The sequence below is a fragment of the Daktulosphaira vitifoliae genome, unplaced genomic scaffold, assembly GCF_025091365.1.
Source record: "Daktulosphaira vitifoliae isolate Bord-2020 unplaced genomic scaffold, ASM2509136v1 Scaffold_3, whole genome shotgun sequence".
Classification (NCBI taxonomy): Eukaryota; Metazoa; Arthropoda; class Insecta; order Hemiptera; family Phylloxeridae; genus Daktulosphaira; species Daktulosphaira vitifoliae.
Window position 1 is genome coordinate 15,966,302 of NW_026099574.1, and position 15,796 is coordinate 15,982,097.

Sequence of the window (15,796 nt, forward strand, 5' to 3'; positions counted from 1 at the left end):
AAAAAAAAAAAAAAAAAAAAAAAAAAAAAAAAAAAAAACACATCTTAGTAAAACCAATACCATCTCAGCTTCGCATCGAAGCTAAAAATAAAAGAAATATGCGGTTATATATTATGTTTGTAGGTTATCCAGAATGAGTAACAAGTAGACAAGCTGTTTTTATTTAAGTTTCTATACCAGTTTGAATTTTAAATTTAATTTGTTTTACTTTTATAAAATTAGGTAAATAAATTCCATGTTGTGGTTCAACAATGCTATAAATTATTCTATTTATTTTACACGTTTCACGAGGTGTAATAATGTTTTGTACTAATTTTTAGCTTAGCATTTTTTTTTTTGTACCAGAGTTTATGTCGCTTTAAAAAAAAGGGGTTTTTAACAGTCGTCTGTAAGCACACATAGATCGTGAAATTTAATATAATAAATTGTAAGACTTATTACAAAAAAAAATACATAATTTAATTTCCCTTTGAAGTAATAAATGTTGACTTTAATCTATACACTAACATTCAGTTTGCAATTACAATTGTTACACTGACTACAACTCTACAGTGAAATTCAAGACAAATTTTCCAGTTAATTAAACCCAAGAGAATATTCGCATTTTTATCATATTTTTTATGGTCTCATTTTATTACTCAAATATTTATTGTTGTATAGTTCATTATCTTTTTTACAAAAAAATTGGATTCAACCTTCCTTTGAAACGTTGAAAATATCGACAAAATTGTTTGCCTTTTTTGTTTTACTTTTCCATCAAATTTCACAGCATATTCACAAACTTATTTGAGTTGGTACATAGTTTCAAAAATATTGATGTGATTAATTTTATTAAGTATTTCCGCAATAAAACAATTTTTCGTACAGCTGTAAGATTTACATATTAATTTCACTCAGTATGTTTGTCCTTTCATAATCATAAATTTGAATTAGTTGTAAAAGGCTTTCTAGTCGAACAATTTCGTTAGCGCTGTAAATGTTACACCATTAATTCAAATATTATCTCCACGTGTGAACAATTAAATTTCACTTATCTATTTATCGTTAGTTTTATCATGCAAGTTCCAGCTAACTAATTTTTAATCATAAAAATTTTAATATTTATTAGACTATGTATATTTAATGACGTGAATTATAATGATCGTGGCTAATAAGTTGCAGTTGAAAATATATTTAATAAATTGTCATTCATCATTCAGTTTTGAAAGCAAGATAATAAAAAATGTACCCCGAAAACCTAATTCTATGTGTATGACGTTTAAACCAATTATTTTTAAGTACAATTAGTATGATAAATTTGTTCTCTCAAATTGATCGTAAAAATAGCAAAGAAATTCATTTTTATGACACAAAAGTACTAACTTCTCTAAAAAATAAATGAACAAAAAGTTTATGGAAAATAAAATTTAAAAAAAATTAATTTTTCCTCGTATTTAACAGAAAAATAACATTAAGTGCCCATAAAGTTTATAAATTATTTTCTAGAATAATGGAAAATTCCTCGGGAAATAATTTAAATAAATTTCATTATTTAAAATATTTGTGTGATGTTACAAGTATTCAGTGTTGGGAATAAATAACTAAAAATTCATTTAGATTAGGTGAAAAATCAAGTAATTCATCTAGAGAAAATGTTTCATCCAAATATACATTACTGAAGCATTTTTGATCTTCACTATTTCAAAATAAAAAATGAAAAATTAACAAATAATACATAATATTTATTAAAGTTGTATAAGTAATGTTATCCTTTTTTATTTACAGTGTGATTTATTATGAATATTATTCTCATTTTTTCGAAAAAATATGATCTTTTCTTACAAATGTATTAAAATTAATTCATTTTTATAAACTATTTTAAATATCAACTTTATTTTAGGAAAAAATTATTCCTAAGGGTAGATGTTAGGGGTAACTTTCGAAACTTAAATGAAACCTATTATTATGATTTTACTATATTAAACAATAAAGTACTGTTAAACAATAAGTGTTGACGGGTTCATAACCAGTATTGTTAATTTCCTTTTGATATTTTTATAAATGTTAGTAATAGGCGATCGAGGTGCACAACGTAAAAGTACTCTTATCTGTGTGTATAATAAAAATAGAGCGATTCTAAAGACTACCCATCATTTTTAACCTTTTCTAAATCTTCAAATAGTAATAACTAGTGATGAGAAATATCAAATAGTAACTATCGAACTGTTCGATAGTCATTCGCAAACTATTCGAATAGTAAAAACTATTCCAATAGTAAAAATATTCAATAGTTACCCAATATATTCGAATGTTATTCAAACTATTCGATAATTTTTTAAATATTTGATAATTTATGCTAAAAATAAACTATTGGGTTGCAAAATTGTAGAAATTTCATAGGCGCTCTTTATAGACATATGTTTTAAGGTAGAAGGAAATTAGATTTAACTCTCTCGAAAATCAACATTAGTAATTAATAAATTTTATAAATATTAAAACAAAAAAATACAAAATATGTATTATATGCATTAATTATATGTAGAAGAAAAATTTAAAGCAACAAAATTTCAATGATTTTCAATTTAAGACAGTTTATTGGGCCAAATTCATTTATTTCAAAAGTCGTTATATTATTATTAATAAAACAGTACATTATTAGTATTCTATAAAAAAAATTCAAGGATGAAATAAAAACAATTTTGCTATATTTTAGTTTAAAATAAAATAATATAATTTATTAGTATTTTATTTATCATCTTCAAAATCTTAGAGATTATGTAAATTTAAACTAGAGTTTCTTCAATTTACTTCTATAGTCAGGGAAGTTAAAAAAAAATCTGTTTAAAACACAAATAAACAATTTAAAACGTTTAGAAAGTCCCATAAGACCAACGTAAATTTTGATATTTTTGATGTGTTAAACAAGTTTAAAACATAACAACCCTGACTTAGTTTAAATTTTAACTATAAAATATTAAAATTTTTTTTTTACTATTTTGTATATTATACTTTATTTTATATTATGAATAGTGGTCTTTAATTTCAAAATTCATATTTAAGTTAGTATAGAATAAATAAAAATATTATAACGAAACGTTTTACCAGCAACAAATGTTAGATTAAAATAAATAAATTTCATTACAAAAGAAAAATCTACTCAAATAAATAAAGTAAAACTCACACCTTTAATATTATTTTTATTATAGCCAACAAACTTGTTTTTTTTTTTATATTTTTTTATTGTTTGCAAATCAAAAATTTATGAAATACCTGTTTCTATTATATTTGACTGTCAAAAAAATTTGTAAGATGTCAAATTTTTGTTTTATTTTCATGTCTCTAGACGATATGAAGGGTACATTCATATATGACTATTTTCATCAAAAGTATGAATTGTAAAATAATTGGCAAATGTCTCGTGTTTTTTTATTAATTCCACTTAATAAAAAAATTAATATTTCTTTCAAAGTATAGTTGAATGATAAATTGAAATTCTGTGCAATTGACGGAAATGATTGCATTTAGTACATACAAAAATTAAAAATGGAACATTAGTCGACTCGAAGTCTAAAATGTTGTTATCGTCTAACTGTTGTGCCCGTCTCATATAAACCGAACTAAATGTTTAGTTGAATTTTATCGCATTTATTGTCGACGTTCTCTTAATGGCGTGTCGATTTCAACGTCGTGTACAGCCTCCAGCAGCGTATTGTCCTAATAATAAAAAAGTTCAACAATTTTAACGAGAGAACTTTTTCTAAGACGAAAATACCAACCACATACACGCTGATGTTTTTGCCCACAACAGTAGCGGTCAAACGATTTTGCCATGGGAACAGATGAAATACATTTATGAAAAAAATCATCATGGGAGCTGTGCCTCCATGTCTCAGAGCTTTTTTATTCGTATTACTATATCAAAATGTTATCATGAACTTACACAATTGTTTAACTTGACTATATTATGGATTCAATTCTTCTTAACAATCGTGTTTCAAATATTTTATAATAGTACCCTGCTGAACGCATAACCAAGACTTAAAATTACATTTCTGAAATTTTTAGGATTATCATGTATAAAGTTTTCAAAATATAAAATATATATAATGAAATTATATAAATATGTCAAAAAGGGCGATCAATCCCCCCAATCCGCTCCCATTTGGCTGCCACTGGCCCACAGGGTACGACTATGTTAGAAAGTACACCGATGATAAATTTATACTCGAAACGGTTTTAATATTTATGGTATCATTAGTTTTCCATTATTTTGTCTCAAATAAATTTGTGCGATTCTAGAGCCACGTGTCTCTGGTGTAAACTATTGACCCGTCGAATATTGTTGGCCCTTCTTCTATGAATTATAGATACGACATAAATCATCGACCCGCTGCACGCGGCTACCGTGAACTGTTTTAGGTTCGGTTCTTCTCGTAATTTTTCAGCAAACGACTTTTTTAACTAGTCCTTGACATCAGAGAATTTTTTGCGGTTATTAACTTATTCGCAGTTCCCCTGTGGCCAACGGAACACTCCACGTGCCGGTCGACTTGCACGTGTGGTGGTTTTATTCTGTTTTACATAAAACAATATTGCGTAGAGTAACCCGTTCTAATCTATTTTTAATTAATTCTACACGCGCGGAGAATCCGGTAAGAGAGGACGTTAGAGTCGCACAATTAAAATATGACGTGATGTGGGCGGTCAAAGCAACAGTGTAATGAACCGGCTGGCGGCAAAACTAGTATGGAACTAATGCATAGAATAATAAAATATGCATATACCAAACATCGCCTTTTAGGATTTTACACCAAAGATAATTCACAGGCAGAGTTTCGATCGCATATAAGACCCAATTATAATTTAAATCGGAGGAAAAGATAATTAATTTTTAATTTGTTAGACTCGAAAGCACGTGTATGGCCCACTGGTTGGAACTGTTTAATTTTAATACGCACAAATACATACGCTTTTTGTGATTTATTTGTTACGAAGTATTTATCAAGAATTTGTTATTTAAATTTTACAAAACTGATGCCACAACTCCGCGGTATGTTATTTATGACTTAAAATTTATGTATATAAATTATTTAGTACTAGCTACATTGAATTAAACACAGTCCTAAGTTATTATTTTTGTTTAACTATGTTGAATTCCGAACGATACTGTGGTTATTTTAACATTATTACTCAATAAATTTTATAAACACCGTTAAATGCACGCGGTACATAAGTGAATATTGAGAATAACATCGTATTTTAACACCTATCTAAAAAATGTAATCTAAATAGTTGCACAACTATAAAATATTTAAAAATAAGTCAAGGAATTCAGAATTTTAAGCAAACCGTTTACTATTTTATCATGTATTATATTGAAATATATTGTCAGCTATTTAATCTAATAAATCAAAAAACTGTTGCGAATAGAATGAATAATTTATGTGAAATTATAACACAACAATTGAATGATTAAAAACTAAGTACACTGATTTCCTCGCGTGCTTACTCATTTATGTAAATAAACAAACAAATGAATAAATGACAGGTGTATTACAGAAGAGTAAAGCACATCCGATTAAATTTTATGCGTTCTACAAAGCTAAATGAATAAATAACAATCGACTGAATATGATTGTGCTATTTAGTTATTCTGTTTGAAATTATGTTTATAACAACCCTTTGTAAAATAATGTAAACAATATCACATATTCTTTTAATTAATAATGAGCCGTGAAAAGAACGTGATGAGAAGAGTGTTTGGAATTTCATTACTTTATGCATTTAAACATTTTGATTATTCGCTAATAAATAAAACGAAACACTATTATAAGAAACACTCCCTACATTTTAGTAAATAAAGTGCCCCCCCCCTTCCAATTACATACTTTTTTCGAATTGCTATTGAGTTATATGTCAGTTAATGTATACACTTGAACAAATATTTTCCACAATAAAGGGGCGTAGAAGATTATTCGGATACATTGACTGCGTTTAAAGTGACCACTTATAAAGTCATAACTTATTATAAACAAAAACACACCCTTTATCAAAATAACCAACTTCATAACCATCCAGTCAAATTTATTAATGCTTTAAATTTTTATTTAGGATTATAATTTATCACTTTAGTAAAGCCAGTTATTATATTTTTTAATAAAACGACCGTAGTGTTATTCATCGCAATGGTATATTCGGAGTTTAGTTTAAAAATATAGAAAATACATTTTTTTGCAGATTCTAAAATAACTATAAATAATTGTATTACTATAGTACTTTATAGTTATCATCATATACGTGTGCGATGCTAGTAAATTAGTTAAATTTCTTACCTAGGCTAATTTTACGAGCCATACAAACATGGTAAATAAATGACTTGATGAATTTATCAATATCTGTGTTCTTAAATTAAGCCCATGAAAATGTTTACGTATTTGTATACTTTTGTGTAATGTTTTAGGCGATTTGATAACTCTATTTGAGTTATAAAGTGTACATATTTTTTAGTCATGAGTTTCAAGTTTAAAAATGTAATTTTTTATCAACATAAACAGCGAACATTTATAAGTCTTATATTTGTTCAGTTATTTCAATTTCATTATGTATAAGGAACTAATTTTTAATTATATAATGCAATATGTATAGTTTCTGATACTGACTGGTTACCGTGATCATTTAGAATAAAAACTTAATTGACAGTCGTTAGAGTACCTTAAAATAAGATAATGTGGAGAGGAAATAGTGCATTGAGAAATATGAATAATTTATTACTTAACACTGAATTGATAGACAGTAACTAAAAATGTTTAATAACGAAAACGTGTCCTCAAAGGTATAATGCGTTAAAAATGTTTAACAAAAGAGACACTGCAGTGTCAATTTTTGACTGCCTTTACAAACATATTTTAGGTACTAGTAATTTGGTAATCAAGACGTTGATTATCAGTTTTTTATGTCTATTTCGGTTCTATAAGTTATATTTTTGAACCGTTCCAGAGCGGATATGGGGTGTCTGAATACAATTATAACCAGGTCGTGACTAGGTCGGTGGTAATCTTGACATGGAAGCCTGACGGTTTAACCGCAGCTGTCTAGTTCTTATCGAAGGTCGTCTGCCGTCTGGTATTACGATAACCTAACCTCGGCGGCAGTGCTATTTTAAAACACATCAATAATAATAATATCATCGTACGCTCGTGGCAAGCGTATAATTTATGATACGTTTAATATCATATCAATTGTACAATAGTAAATTAATCGTAACACATGAACTCATATGGGTTTATCAATAAATGTTTAGGAGGATTCCTATTTACAATGTACCCACGGCTTCCGCCTACATAGAGGCAAAGCACGGGGGACTCATTATCATCAGAGTTAGAAAAACATTGATTGTGTGTTAAAGCCTTTTATATGAAATTCATTGAACTGGTGTATTATTATCTCGAAACGCTCAATATTGTAGCTGATTTTCATAGCGCTTGTGTAACGTCAATAAAACTGACAATAACAAGTGAAAAACACTTTTTTGTTACCCGTGTGGAGTTTTAGCGAGGCATGAATTTTCTGAGCGAGTTTCAACATAAATTAATATTAAACGGATGTGTTATACAAAAAAATGTGTCATCGGTACAGATTCTTTGTGATCTTCATTGAATTTATTTCATCCTTTCACGAAATTTCCGCTTTTCGTAACTATTCTACTTGAGTATTTTCTGTACCAATTTTTTTGTTTTTAACGACCTCATCTTAATATTACAAAAGCTTTATCGTCAGACATTTTTTCTCGGGTTAAAAAGAATAGTATTACTAGCGTTTTATCGACTAGAGAAATAGCATTCAGTTATTTGTTGTTGAAACGCAAAATCTAAGTAAGATATTCATACGTGTCACATTACTGTTAACTGTAAAATTTCAAATGTCTAAATAATATGAGATATTATTACCATCAGTTTTTCAGTATTGCTCTTTACACGAGCAGTTTCTACACAATAAAAGTCATAAGTACAAATTTACATGTATCCGTTACAAAATATTCGTTTTTAAGCGCATTACAGTAATACTTTGACATAAATAAACAGCAACATATTTTATTTGTGCAACACAAAGTGTAAAAAATAAATAAATTGTATTCTATTTTGCAGTTGTTGGCGGCATAATGATAAGAGTTCGAAAAAAGTACGGTCGAGCCGCCGAGTGCGGCTAATCGATGCGCCTAAGTGGCATTTACTTGTTCATCTACGGTGAAGACGTCTACCAAACTATCAAATTCAACAGCGTTCACAAGGAGATCAATCATAATAGTAATAACTTTTATCACCACCTCACCGGCGGCGGCGGCAATATTTTTCGTTGGTCGTTGTACGTCGTCGCGACCGACACTGCAAGTACAACCACGGCCACCGACTGTGGCTGCGGTGGTTACTTGCCGGCGATCTGTCGTGTGGCCGCCGTGATCACGTCGCTGTCACTCATGCGCTCCCGTGTGGCCGCGTTAACCGAAGTTAACGCAACCGTCGGCCTCGTCCAACACACTGTGGCCGCCGGACATGGAGTTGTCCGCGAAGACGTGGTCGCGGCCGTTGTCGTCGCAGTAGCTAACGCGACCAACTCGCTACGTCCACTGTCGTCTCCTCCACCGCCTCGTCACCGTCACCAACAGACTCCGTTACCTGTCATCAACCAAACAACTGCTGCTACCGGCAACAACCGGGTCGACAATCAAGCACAGTCTCGTAAGTGTCACCATTTTTATTGAAACTAAACTCGTAACATATTATACGCTATCGCGTCTCTGTTGTCCCTCACTTTTTATTCGTCTAGACGTCGCGCAATATGTATGTCATCGGCATATGCCGTACAATGAAAAAAAAAACTGATAAAAAAATTACGCGTTCCCGACGTGACTCATTTCAAAATTTAACGTCAATTTAAGTTATGATCAGTGCCGGCGCAACTCGAAGCATATGCCAAAGTACATAGCAGTGGCGTAGTTCTTGGGGTAATATACATAAGAAAAATGCTTATTATCCCAACCAAATTAAAAACAATTGTGTCATCACTGCGTAATCATTTTTTACCGGGAAAATCGATCGCATTTGAACCTCCTGCCTGCTGGCACGGGAATCCCTCAAAAACTAGCGTACTGGTTGTGATCTACTAAATAAAGTACAATTATGTTGAATAATTATATATTATTAATAGCTGTATACAGCTACAGAAACAGTCAATTGACTCGAGAGTACGCAAATATAGATTTCATGTCTTCTAAGAGAGTTATGAATTTGTTTTAAACGCACATCAAGATATTTCCAAAGGGATCATTTTTTCCTCGCGCCAATTAACACAATGTATAATTTTTAGTCCTGTTTGGACGTTGAACTGTGTATTTATTTTGAATAATATCGTTTTTGTTCCTCGCACATTCTTATAACTGAACAAAAACAATACAGAAATTTCATTTATTGTTGTATTTAAAATGAGATTCTCGAGTACTTTTGGCAGATGCATGTACATTTCGACAGTGTGCGTTATTTTTTATGAAACATTCGTGTTTTTAACAAAAGTTTCGTCGGTTCAAATCGTGCGAAATTTCCCGTTGAAAAATATGTATTTCAATAATTAGTTAACTTTGAATATGTCTTGAAATTTCGGTGAAAAGACGTGTAGCAACTGTCGCCGTAATCGACTTAAAATATGCAAATATATTAAAACAAAAAACCCGGCTAAACTTTCGCAACCATCTATCTAGAACCGGCTTATACAGACAGCTCTAGACACTGACATTTCCCCATGTCTAAACTTGTACGGGCTGCGGCGGTTTAAATTGATGTGTTCCTTCAGTGGCTTACTTAATTCAGGGTCCGCGTACTATGTAAATTTTATTCTATTTTAATTAAATTACTTTGTGTACTGGAACAGATTGTATGTCAAAAAAAAAAAAAGCCAATTTGTATAGTGTTTGGCTTCGTGATCGGAATGAATAATTGTGGGAGTATATTTAAACGGTGTACAAATTGCTTTATTTTGGCTGAATTAATGACAAAAATAATCTCACCAAATTAATTAGCAACGGAAGGCGTTCTCCATTGAACACCCACGTCGGCCGTTAATTACCTACCCGCACGTGTTAAATAACACCCGAAAATGTTTGCCGTGCATTCCGTAAGGGACGTCTGATCAGCACAGTCCGTGTCGAGGTGTGGATAGAAACAATCGATATTTGTACAGGGAAATTTGACATGAAATACATTTTCTGAACGGGTGCCAAGTGGTCGTGTACTCACTGTGTGGGTGTACGTGGCGTCGTTTGCCTCGAGACGAATGTCATTGTTGCATATTAATGCCGCGTGTGACTATCGGAGTTTAAAACCGTTTGTTCGTTATTTTGTTATTGTGTCTTTTTTTGGCTGCCGTGGAAGAATTTCAACAGAGTTCGTTTCGCAAGCACTGGTTGAAAAGCAGACGATCAAGGTGACGAAATGACCGCGATTTTTTCCCGAATTTAGCCAAAAAACCAGGAAAACGCATTTATACGCCGCGTCGTTGGCAGTGGCCATTACCGCAACCTTGACAGGGTGATTTTTTTTTCTCTCGTGCGCTTTCGTGCAACGTCCGCATGATTATTTTTAGATCTCAGCACAGATTTAATTATCGACGGCGAACGTTGACTATTCGCACACGCGAATTTTGAGGGTACGGCGAGCAAAAGAGTGCACACAGTCAGTACACTTTTGCGGCCGAATTAAGTATTAACCGCTAGAGACACGGTTTTCGTTTGAATTGTACGCGGCTGACATAATAGAGCAGTTGTCCGAAATATGTTGTGCGCCCGTAGAGAAAAAATAAATAAATTCATAGACGACTGAGAAATCGTCTAGACGCGCTGCGACAACGACCTTGGCGTAGGACACGGTAGACTAGTAAAAGACAATAATAATAATAATAATAATAAAATAGTTTTAATGTATTCGACGCTGTGTACGTTTCTACTTTGACAGTGCACACCGTCTTACGGGTGCCGTGCGGTAACTGACATACATAGACACGTCTCCCACACGGTCCCGACGTACTCGGAGAACTTTTCACGTGCGAGAAACAACCGGGTCGTATATCGCCAAGAGACTCGTTTTTCAAAAGTTCGGTTCTCGTCCGTAACCAACACTATCATGGAAGTATAATTAAACGGTTAAAAAAAAAAAAAACAAAAATGATTGACGACCATATGTCGGCTGACGAACAAAAACCGTTCATTTCGCATGACTCATTTGTAGTGTGCCATAATTAAACATGAATTGTCAGGGAAACGTCTAGTCCGTAAAAAATGACCGCAAAACTATGACACGTCGTATCGGATAACACATCAATTGTCTACTGCAATAACAATTGTTTTTATGGCACAGATTTGTCTTTTTTTTCGTTGCAGTTTTGTCTCGGTAAATGTCGCTGTTGCGCTTTCGAAAACAACCGAGTAACCGCAGGTTGTTGACTTTGTCACAATAATAGTTATTACGGCCCGTAAGAACAATGATACGCTGTGGACGACAAAAGAACTCGGTGTTTTCTATCTTTTATTTTTTCAAAGGTGGCGGCAGGAGGACGAGAAGCCGTGGCACACTACATTGTTCCAGAGGCCAGGAGGTGTCGGTCCGAGATTGGCACGGCGTGTCGCCGCCCGGCGGTCTGGCAGAGAGCGTTACCTGAGGCCACGACAATATGTACCCATGAGAATTGCGAGGTGAATGTTAATGGGACGCACGCGCTTCCAATTCGCCGAGTACAACGACCCAAACACGACCAAATACCTTGACGCGTGGAGGCCGCCGAGTGTAGTTGTGTACGTACGTCGCATGTATTTATAATATGGCACACTAATGTTGTATTGAGGTGCTTATGACTCGCAGCGCCAGAGGTCTGCAACACGAATAATTTAAGCCGTGTGCAAATATTTGATTAGAAAAAAGTTACATCGTTCTTTTTTTATGTCTGTTTCATTGTTATATTTTATTTGCCCGAGGGTTATGCGCGAATAATAAAAACAGTCTGTCGCATAGATAACTTCATCTATCCACACGTGTAGTTACCGACAGCTGTATTTACTGCACAACTTTCCGTATGGTTGATGGGAACAGGTCAAAAGTTTAACGTCGTTATTCCTGTACGGACATTCCGAAACAAGTATTTTTTTCTCGCGAGTTTTGTTGTTACTTTAAAAAGTTATCGTTAAGTTTAATTACCGTGAAATAAGTACCACAATAATTTGTTCATTATTTTGTCCTATTTTTATCTTTTTGACGATTTATCTTTCGGCGAAAAATAGATATATTGTACAATATATATATTGTATTTATATAATATAATATATTATATAAATATAATATATTGTACAATTTTACAAGTTGGATACTCAAAAGTAATAGAGAACTTTTCTCTCAAAAAAATATCCACTTGCCAATTATATCCATGTGCAGTACCTGAAAAATGATTTTCTGGACTGAATTTTATCAATTATAGTTTTACCCGAGCAATTATCATGTATTATATATAATCGTATGTCACATAAAGGCAATGGCGTGTCGAGTTCATAGAGACAAAGTAACATGATTTACTTATTTGTTTGTTTTCCGCTGTACATTGTTGACTAAAATACATTAGTAAAATTACCTTGGGCTCCGTCATTTTTTTAAACGTTCGCTGCCGGGGTCATATCTATTCGACTATAATTTAATTATATAATTAATTTTGTATTTCTCCCCTCTGTGCAAGTTTCATATGACATCCATGCTGGCATATATATATATATATATATATATTTAAGTGTAAATATGCGCTCTCAAAAGCCGCCGATTAATAAAAAACATGGACTTATTCAAATCGTTAACCGCAGTAAGGGCAAATTAAATGTTTTTTTTATTAATTAAATTATATTAAGTAGTAGTAAATACTGCTTAGTGAAAAAAGTAGTTGAGTTTGACCGTCCAAACGTCAAAAATACGGTTTTACGTTACATTCTGCTAAAAAAATTGGTAATATAACCGAACAAGTACCCTTTGTGTAATTGAACGATTTTAGGGTACATGACAGTAATTATTATTTTCGGCTTATCGCGTTTAATTTTAAGGTCAAACTTATCATCAAATTATAAGTATTAATGAAATGTTGAATTTTTTTTTTATATTCCCTACTTTTATTATATTATAAAAATTGCTGTACAACGTTTCCGTTAGTTACATTTATTAATTATTAAAGTATTATCGATATATTTTTTTCTAAATTAAATGAAAAAGACGTTGATTTAAATTTAAAACTGAAAACTCGTGTCGTAAATGTTGAAACTTTTACTATAATTAAACTTATGATAAATAGTTTTCGGTCTTTCCTGAAAAAAAAACAATGGAGTTGTCCCCTTTTTTTACACTCGGGTCTTCATTTGTAGTAAAGTGGAGCTGAGCTATAGAATATTATTTATAAGTCAAGAAACGTACATTTATCTAATTCAAAACGCGTAATTCGTCTAGACGAACTAAAATAATACCTGTTGTGTGAATAATATTATTATATTAACATCATCAAAGGTCGAGTGTACCGCCGCAGATAACCGTTATCGTCCATTACTGGGCTGAACAATGTTATAAATATTATTAATGGACCGAACATCGTAAGTCGTGTGATTGATAAACAACTCGATTGGCGGGCCCGCATGGAAAAAACGTGGGCTGAGAAACGTCTACTTCCGTAGTAACGTGTTCAATGCGTCTCGAGTATGTTTATCCAAGTCAGACTTGAATTTTATTTGAACTCTTAGATAACACGTTATGGCTTCTCTAAAAATGAATCAAACAAAATATGAATAAATAAGCCGCCAACGAGATTTACCCGTTCGTCAATCGAAAAGAAAGAAACGTTCAGAAGATTAGGCGGATTTCGGTGTACTCTCTGCGGGTATTTTTTATCGTGTACCGTAATTCTTTTGTGGACGTTTTCAACGTTAAACGCGCACTTGGGTTTCATTGCTTAAAGAGCTTTTTTAATTACAATAGTTTTCGTTTTTATTTTCTTCGAGAACAAAAAATACACGTATGAGAGGAATCCGTCGATTTCCGGTCGGATTAACACGAACATTGTGATTTGTGCGTTTTTTAAAAAGATAAAATAGTTTTCCTATTCGTGTTGGCACTTCACGCGTTAAGCCATACAAAATTCATAAAAAGCTGTTTTGCAGAGAGCAGACAAAGAAGCGCACGGTGTCCGTGATTATCAAAAAGGTTTTTCTCGTACAACAGAAAAAGCNCCCGACGTGATTATCAAAAAGGTTTTTCTCGTACAACAGAAAAAGCATCGCTGAAATATATTCTCGTAGAAAAGCCATTTATGATATTTATTCATCGGCGATCGTCGTGTAATTTATCGTGTCGGCGAATACGAAATGGATTTTCCGGCATTGTTTCCGCCTTGACCCTCTTGAACAGAAAAGGAAAAACCGAATAGCTGCTGTTATGGCTCATCTGCTACGGTTGGCGTACGACAGCCCTTGGTCCATTTACACCTACCAACCAGTGCGGATAAAGTGATTAGTTATAGTCACTCAAAAGTGTCCAATACGATTATGGTCAAAGGATATTGTCGTCCGCCCGGCCGACATGGTTTTCTGTGGTTCGATAATAACTCGGTCATGGTCGCCACTAAAAAGTTCTATTGAATGGATACAAAAAGCCGATTAAAATAATAATTATACGTTGCCCGTATTCAAAACTCCTTTTAAAAGGGATAATTCATTTTTTTTTGCTATTGTAGTTATGCTTTTAAAAATACCTAAATAACACACAATACGTAAATAACAGGTCCATAAAATTTGGAAGCTACCGGTCCAAGGTGACGTTTTGGGCAATCGCCCATTCCCTAAAACACGCTCTCTTCAGGACCAAAAAACTTGTACATCATAATTAAAGGAACGTTTATTGAGTTTTTTACATTTAAAGTTAAGCGAATCTTCAGAGTTTCTCGAAAACAAAATATATCACACTCTATATTTTTTTATAATATTCGCATACAAAATATGGAGCTATTTAATTTTNTAAGCGAATCGTCAGAGTTTCTCGAAAACAAAATATATCACACTCTATATTTTTTTATAATATTCGCATACAAAATATGGAGCTATTTAATTTTTCTTTTTTGTCGAAATAAACAATTCTCTAAGACGTTGTCTACGTATGCTATACAATACTATACGAACTAATGTCGTTTAGTTTAAAATAATCAAAACGAAGAGTGTTTTGTGTTTATGAATTTTTTTTTCATAAGGCTTTATTGTCCACTGGTTTATAGGTCAAATTTCCAACACTACTTATTAATTTGTAACAATGATATCAAAATTCAGCAAGTTTAAGTGGTTTATTAACAAATTATTGTCGTGAAATATATATTTTTTGTTTTATTTAAATATGAAAATATCGTCTTGTTTTATAGAAAGTAATAACTTAAGAAATTTCTTAATTTTGGACCGTTACCATTAGATTTCTAACAATTGCGGGAGTGACGATCCCCAAAACACTGTGTGCGCTGGCCCTGAGCTTGGTGCAATATTTTATTTTTTCGGAAAGTTTATTAACTCGACGGCGTTTCAGTCGGGCCCACAATAAATTATGTCAAAACAAAAGGGCGAATTTAAGTTATTAATCTTACGAAAATACACCAGAAAATTTAAATATTTCGAACGCGCTCACGCATAAAAAACTCATATCGCACCGGCAACACTCTGTTTTTGTACATTATCAGTAATTTATTGTTGTCGTCGGATCGGTAAAACATTTATTGT

The 15,796-nt window shown here is 32.3% G+C and overlaps 1 protein-coding gene across 3 annotated transcripts in view; it reads left to right on the forward strand.

Annotated features, from left to right (window-relative positions):
* Positions 1-15,796, forward strand: part of LOC126901795 (uncharacterized) — a 46,968-nt gene that overhangs the window by 9,089 nt on the left and 22,083 nt on the right. For all 3 annotated transcript variants that reach the window (XM_050678558.1, XM_050678560.1, XM_050678559.1), the window contains one exon: positions 8,124-8,714. In XM_050678558.1, the coding sequence (XP_050534515.1) occupies positions 8,189-8,714 (526 nt within the window). In that variant the 5' untranslated portion in view covers positions 8,124-8,188. The remainder of the gene's footprint in view (positions 1-8,123; positions 8,715-15,796) is intronic.